At 37.7% G+C, this 7,180-nt stretch overlaps 2 protein-coding genes across 8 annotated transcripts; both read right to left on the reverse strand.

Annotated features, from left to right (window-relative positions):
• Window positions 1-533: 533 nt before the first annotated feature.
• Window positions 534-1,998, reverse strand: LOC149160983 (putative HTH La-type RNA-binding protein C1527.03). The gene is made up of 3 exons (XM_089436864.1): window positions 1,857-1,998; window positions 1,603-1,674; window positions 534-1,517 (listed from the first exon to the last, which is right to left on the reverse strand). The coding sequence occupies exons 1-3, from the start codon at window positions 1,911-1,913 to the stop codon at window positions 1,197-1,199; spliced, it is 450 nt and encodes a 149-aa protein (XP_089292990.1). The 5' UTR covers window positions 1,914-1,998; the 3' UTR covers window positions 534-1,196.
• A 3,118-nt stretch (window positions 1,999-5,116) lies between these two features.
• On the reverse strand, window positions 5,117-6,648 carry LOC149160984 (uncharacterized). Of its 7 annotated transcripts, none has more exons than XR_016261488.1 (4): window positions 6,032-6,645; window positions 5,813-5,861; window positions 5,630-5,709; window positions 5,117-5,523 (listed from the first exon to the last, which is right to left on the reverse strand). XR_016261488.1 is itself a non-coding variant. In XM_089435456.1 (3 exons), exons 1-3 carry the CDS (start codon window positions 5,919-5,921, stop codon window positions 5,286-5,288), a joined length of 354 nt encoding a protein of 117 aa, XP_089291582.1. In that variant the 5' UTR covers window positions 5,922-6,025; the 3' UTR covers window positions 5,117-5,285. The 7 variants fall into 7 exon arrangements, 2 of the variants coding, with proteins under 2 accessions (XP_089291582.1, XP_089291581.1); XR_016261486.1 differs by having other exon boundaries at window positions 5,813-5,845; window positions 6,032-6,608; XR_016261485.1 differs by having other exon boundaries at window positions 5,117-5,528; window positions 5,813-5,845; window positions 6,032-6,608.
• Window positions 6,649-7,180: the final 532 nt, after the last annotated feature.

Genomic DNA, 7,180 nt, shown 5'->3' on the forward strand with positions numbered 1-7,180 from the left:
ATTACCCAATGTTATATCAACAAAAATTTCACAACCTTCAGCATAAATGCCAAAAAAAGAAGCTTTGCTTTGAGTTTCCCTTGTCCATTACATTCTCTTCATCACTCCAAAAACATTAAATGATGAATGCAAGCAAGAATCGAACCAAAGTTTAACTACAAAAAAAGTTTAAAACTGGCATGAACCAAAACCCATCTATAAAATCTGGTTAATACATAAACGAAAAAGACAATCCAATAGACAAAATAGAGCAACAATATTGTTAAAGATTAAAATTTTCGGTCTTTCAATAGAGTTGCGTAAGTTATGACCACGTGCAACTCCTGTCTCTAAATGTTAATCAGTTCTTTGATCAGTGTTTTCACCAATACATGACGAACGATACTTACGCAAACAAAACATCAACATAATATAGGCTCCATATCATTTGGATTAACCAAAGACAATCAATCCTCGAAAAAGACAACAGAAACTGGCTTAAAACAAACATTTATTCGAAGTACCATCAGAATGATAACTGAAAGATTCACACCTTAGCCAATAATTCAAATATCAGTACTTGTCATGTAAACAGGAAAAGCTTGACAATGCAAAAAGTTCAAATTAATTTCAGCATGACCACCCAAATGTAATATCGAATTGAATGTATATCAGAAGATGTACTATTTAGCTCAACAATTAGCATGCATGTCATTTATTCTCACTCCTAACTCAAAATTGATTCAACCAAAGGAGTTGAAAAGTTGCACTTCCAAAACAGTAATGAGTTGTGATCTATTAATGTTGTCATTATTACATCAAAGTCATCTTCTGTCATTATTTTGACAGCAGAATGTGCAACCCAGCATGCCAAGCAGAAAATACCAGAGGTAGTTCATCCATCCGAGATAGCAAATACCAAAATAGACTTCATAGCCTTTCGATCATGAGTAATGGCCCATGATCTAAAATTATTAAGAACTTTCTTCCAAAAATGCAAATTAAGGTCTTTGCAGGTGAACTGTTAAATTCCCAACTCTTTGCCAAACTGAAGATCACTGTAAGAAGTTTTTATGATGTTTCATTCCACATTTTCTCATGTCCCAATATATGAAATCGAAACCTTCCAGCACTCAGTTTTGCTGGAACACCACCAGATTCTTTTCATTCAGCAACCCTATAATGTACAGAAAAAAAATAGTGCTTAAAAATGCAGTTCATACTGTCTCATTTATCCTGATATCAAGAATACCGTTAATGATATCCCCTTCAGGAAAAGTTCTCTTAGATATTCCATGATCTGAAGTTCTCTCCAATTCAGATGAAACTCCACTTGGAACTCCATTTTCTGTTAAGGGAGATCCAATAAGATGCCTTGACGAAACACTTGTTTGCCCCTCCAATTTAGCATCATTTTCAACATTGCCTGTATTAACATTTATACAGGTGTCTTGTGGTTGAGTCCTTGACGTAGATTTGATAACTCCAGCAGGTAAGACCCACTTTGACCAGTCACCACGCCTCCTTATCTTGTCAGCCTGTCACAAAAGACTGAAAATGTAAATAATAGACAAATGCAGGATAATGGCAAGTTCTGAAAAGTTAGGTGATGATGACACTCACCTTCACTTCAACTACACTTGAACTTCGCAATGCAAAAAGTATGAGGTTTATGTCAGATGTTAATGCCTTAATCTGCAAAAGATATTATAGAATCTTTTATTATATACAAGATTTTCTACCCCTGAACAGAAACCAGATAATCTCCTTTATGTAAACCAGAAAAGTTATGAACTTATTGGGATATCAATTGTAGACAGTAGTAGGCTTTAAAAGACATTGAATAATAACAGATGAACACTTATCCAATATCTCACCAGATTAAAACCTGCAATCAATGAAATAGGCACCCAACCCTGCCCATCCATATTCATACGCAAAAAGGGATCTTTACATAAATTTACAACACTGCAGACAACAAATAAATCGTAAAGAATGTACAACACAATGGGTAAGAACAAACTAATTGTAAGCAGATAGAAAGTTCAAGTAAAGAGGCTTTTTATAATTAGTAATAAGTAAACATATCAATTGTTAGTCTGCATAATGTATATTTTGGATAATGAGAATATAAGTTCTTTTTATGAGGGAAAAAAACATATCAATTATGCTAATGGAACAGCAATAATCAGAATAATCAGACCTTTCCAAAGTTTCTCCTTGCACTGCAATGTTGTTCTGCATTCCGAGTTGATGTGCAAAACCGTCTTGCACAGACATGCGCTCTTCAATTTCAAGTTACACACTGCAAGATGTAATACTTTCAGGATATTGGGGCTAGATCCGGAAAGAATGATTAATCTCAGATACTGGTTTGTGCAAAGCGGTTGTTTATGATGCTGGGTTCTAGGTTTCCGGTATGCCTTGGTGGATTGTTTTGGTCAAGTAATGATCAATATTTTAGCAAATTGTCATTTCCTACTGAAATTTGTGGAGTTAGTGTTTGGTTTCACTTGTTAAGGGTTTGGTTTGTGAAAATTCTATAAATAGTCAAGCATATTGTGGCACCAATTTTGTGAACCTGCATATATTAACCAACCAGAGGCTGAGAATTATTAGTTTGATCCTTGTTGACTTTTTTCCATGCATGCAGTGGTCCTTAGCCATCATTGCCATTTAAAGATGTATGCAGTTTTGGAATTGGTTTTTGATTGTTTTGATCATTTGCGAAAACTGCGTTTTATATTACAGAATGACCAAAAATACATCAATATTTTGCTCACCTCCACAGTTTGGACTAGATTGTTCCCCCTGTTTGGCCGGAAGACCATAGAGTATTTTTGAAGCAGATTCTGCTTTCTACAGTTTCTGTCCTATTTTTTTAGAGCAGATAACAGCAAATAGCAAACCCATCAAGGCCCCACCCTTGCAGGGTTTTAAAACAAATTCTGTTAAACCACCAAACCCATGAAACCAACTAATACATACTGACCACTAATAGCTTACAGTTAAACAAAATAGTTAGGCCTGCACCAATGTACTTCACTGCTGCTGTTTGACATCCACACTGGTGGTGCAAGCCAGAAGCCAATGGAAGACAGCACTCATAAAAGCATTGAAAGCTTCCAGAGACCTAGCTCTCAGTTTCCTCAAGAGACACATTACTCTCTTGGGCCTCCAAATCTTCATCTTTCTCTTATCTCTCTCATAACACTTCTTTGTTTTCTCTGCCACAGTCTCCTTCTTAGAGAAAGTGTAACTCCTGATATACATTTGTCTGCAAGTGTAGATGCTCTCCTTATATGCTCTCATGGGCTTCTTAATCATACGGTTGTTCTCCTTCATACCCAAAACGCGAACAAACTCTGCCTCTGAGTCTGGCCATTGGTATAAGCTCAGGAAGCTGAATCTCACAGGAGCCTCTACATCCAGGCAGCCTGCAACACAGCTCAAACTCAAACTCATATTGGACTTCATGATAACAGAGCAAAATAGGATATTTATTTATCCTCTCAGGAGACTCTGTAGATGTAATGTACAGTCTACAATAATCTCCTCTTATAAACAGAAGTCATGCATGCATGCATCAAGCAAATCCTTGAGCAGCTTCTGCAAATCTAAATCCAAATGAAGAAGCAATGGAATGGACAGAATGTTCTAGAATTGCCATGTGGGTTGTTCATGTGGCTTCATGAACAGTGAAGAAATGAGGAGGTGGTGTATGGAAGGGCATCATTGCACTGGGTACTACCATGGATATATACACCAAGATTCATTTAAAAAACAGGAAAGTGAGAACATGGGTTCTATCATTTTTTTCCACTGTTTGACCTCAGAGCCCCAGGAATCAAACACATAATCTTTCAAAGTATAGGCGGGCCACTCCGCTGCCTTGATGTACACGCAGGCTATACCAAATTCTATGATTTAACGGAATTATTAGACCACTGGTCCCTTTTCCGGCACATATATTCCTTTCAGTGGTTCAAATTTCCCTTTCCCATGATGAATCCATTGTATTATGTTTTATGATGGCACGTGATTAGCCTTTCCATAACCTTAGCCTGCTCGAGTGTAGGGACAACCTTCTCCATAGAGCAGGTAATGCATTGGTGACTGTAATTGGTATATATGTTTGTTAGGGTTTTAAGGTAACAACCTTCTCCATGGAGAATGTAATGAAGGTCTGACATTGGATGCCACCTGTTTGGCCGGAAGACCATAGAGTATTTTTCAAGCAGATTCTGCTTTCTGCAGTTTCTGTCCTATTTTTTTAGAGCAGATAACATTTAAAGTTAGTAAAATATAAGCTCGTTTTTTGAAATCTAGGGATATTGCTGTTTAATTGTCTTCTATATTAAGGGATTTGAATAACTTTTGTACTCCTGTGCCCAATTTCTGTAACGTCAGAGGGAAAATTGTTTCAGGTCTTAGCATATCTTGCATGTGATGTCATTGGTAGTTATTAGCACTTATGCAGCTATATGCCGGAATTCACACAAATAGATTCAGTTCTGATAATCTGACTACAGAGCACTCTTGTCGGAAGATTCAATGCATTGTATGAGTGGTACTGTGCTAGCTAGCATATTGAGTTACATTCTGGAAATCATTGTGGCTTTGTTTGTTTCCCAGCCTCACAAATGAGAGTGGTGTTAAATTGAAATATTCCGGAAGGCTAGGACATCAAGTCTTGTAAACTGCATGAACAATCTGTAGGGTTCCGATACTTCTAAATAATTTATGCTGTTTGATTAACCGTACTTGCCTCATAACATGGTTGTCTTAGTGGAGCTTGCCAAATGAATGAGTGTTGTGGGCAAGTATTACACCTACAAATTGTTCACGAATAAAATATGTAACTTTCTCAGTTTTCATGTCCCAGGAAATTGTTTGAGAAGTATTCCATATAAGAAGCCAAATGCAGATGTGGGAAAAACTTATACAGAAGTAGAGTTAGATGGGAGCGTATTCCATATAAGAATCAATATGATGTGGACATAGCAAAATACAATTGGCAAAAATAGTGAAACCGAAACTCAGAGGAAGGGCATAAAACAAGCATTTATCGAGTTCCCATCCCCATCCAATGTGATATGAAGACAACATTCTACTTCTCCTTACACACATTGCACGGTTAAAAGCAATGCAATGGCTAGAATTTTCATTTTCCACAGATCCAAATTGGATTTACAAAGCTAGGAGAAAGAGAGCCAAAAACACAAAACACAATTACCACAACCAGTAATGTGTTCTCGTCTTCTTGAAACTGTATGCTACAAATTCTCTTCAGAAAGCTTTACCCATTAAGGAGGCCGTGATGCGTCAGATGGGGTGGTTGGATAAGTTGTTGCCTCGTCATAATCAACGCGATAAATCAATTTTCTGCGCTCCATTTCCATGTATTTGCTGCTGTGAGAGCCGGAAGAGTAAACCTTATAGTTGTCTCTGGTACTTTGTTTCACTTCAGTCTGTCCAGAAGTGGCAAGCAACATAAGTTGAGTATAAGACCATGTCAACGACTCTTCCTCAGAAACATTAACCCTAAGCTTCAAGAGAATCAAAACCACTTTCTTCTGTTATCATAAGTACAATCAAATTAAATATACAAAACCATATTAATGAGAATAGCGGGAACAACTGAAAATACTTTATCTGTTAAGATCGTTCCATCTCTGGCAGCCTCGTTATTCTGTGAACTTAGATGATCAATGGTCTGCGCAAAGATACCTAAAAGGGGAAAAGGTGAGATTGAAGCGTAGGTCGTGATATAACAAAATGCTCCAACTGGGGAACCTGAATGAAAAAATTGAAATCAACGGTAGGAAAAAACCTTTGGTATGAAACTTTGGAGAAGAACGTACAGCTGCACAAGTGTTTTGCTGTAAAACTATTAGACCGCAGAGCACCCAAATATAGATAATAGCAAAAAATGACTTCATCTCTGTTAAAGCCTAATTCCAACGGAAAATCGAAAACGAAAATCGCAATACAAAGTCTCGCAATTCACAGCTTTTAGGGTTCGTATTTAAAGAAGAGTTGCAGTCGTTACCTAATGAAGAAGGGAGTAGTTAGATTAAGAGAAGGCCTGGATCGGCCTCATGCTCGCCGAGTCGCCGTCAATAGCTCGAATAACAAAGCATGGATTTCGGGATACTCGAGAGCAGGGCCTGCCCTTGAGTTTTGTCTGTCACAAGACTGTCTGATTCAAAGTCCCCAGTCACGGACCCTTAAAAACAGAAGCGATCACAATCCAAGATACCTGTGGTGTGCTAGTGTAGGTTTCACCTCGAGCACCAGAAGAGCGAGGTTGCAGAACGCCAACGGCCAAGGAAGAAATGAGAGGCATGTTTCGTAGTTGGGGAGAGGTGCAGGGATCTCTTGAAAGGTGCAGGGATCGACCCTGGCAAGCGTAACAGGAAGAGCGAAATGCCAAAACTGAGAGTTGATATGCGCCATTACTACGGGAGCTTAGGAACGCTGAAGCTTCCGAACAAAACGTCTCCAACTCCAACTAAAAATTAGGTAACCGCAGAACCGCCTTCATGAATATCCATGAATACAGGACGAGCGACGAGCACGGAGGGCATATTCCCCGCATAGCCAACATATGACCGCTTGCTTTCAGAATTCTGCGGATAAAGGTTTGGAAGTTCGCCAGGTGTCAGCGTATAGTAGTTTCTTGAACAGAGACAAAATTTCGCCAGGTGTCAGCGTCAGAAGGAGTACGACGACGAAAGGTCCCTTTCAAAGAAAGGCCTATCGGCCTAATTAGACGTGACGCGACCGAAATGTCACAAGAATAAATTGTAGATTCTTCCTTGATTGGGTTTTTGTTTGTCTAATGATATCATTTTGTCCGATATATTTAATATATTTATTACTTAGTTTATATAGCTTTTAAAAATTGTTATTTATTATTGTATGAAAGGTGTAAAATGATGTTGATTGGGTTATATTAATTATTTTATTAAAATAAATGTGTTAGGTTCATTTTGAAGAAGATGTCCACTTGACAATGAAAGGTGGATAACGATGACTCGCCAGAAAATCTTCACTTGATAAAGAAAGGTGAGGAAAGGGATCTAGGGAAAGATAGTATGGCTCATCTTAAGCATAAGGTGTATATTAATCATTTTATTAATGTAATTGTGTTACTTATAAAGAATTTTATTTATTTTGGTGTAAATTTGTTTAAATT

Source organism: Pinus tabuliformis, chromosome 5_2, assembly GCF_031772625.1.
Source record: "Pinus tabuliformis cultivar Carrire ecotype Pingquan chromosome 5_2, CPIR1, whole genome shotgun sequence".
Lineage (NCBI taxonomy): Eukaryota > Viridiplantae > Streptophyta > Pinopsida > Pinales > Pinaceae > Pinus > Pinus tabuliformis.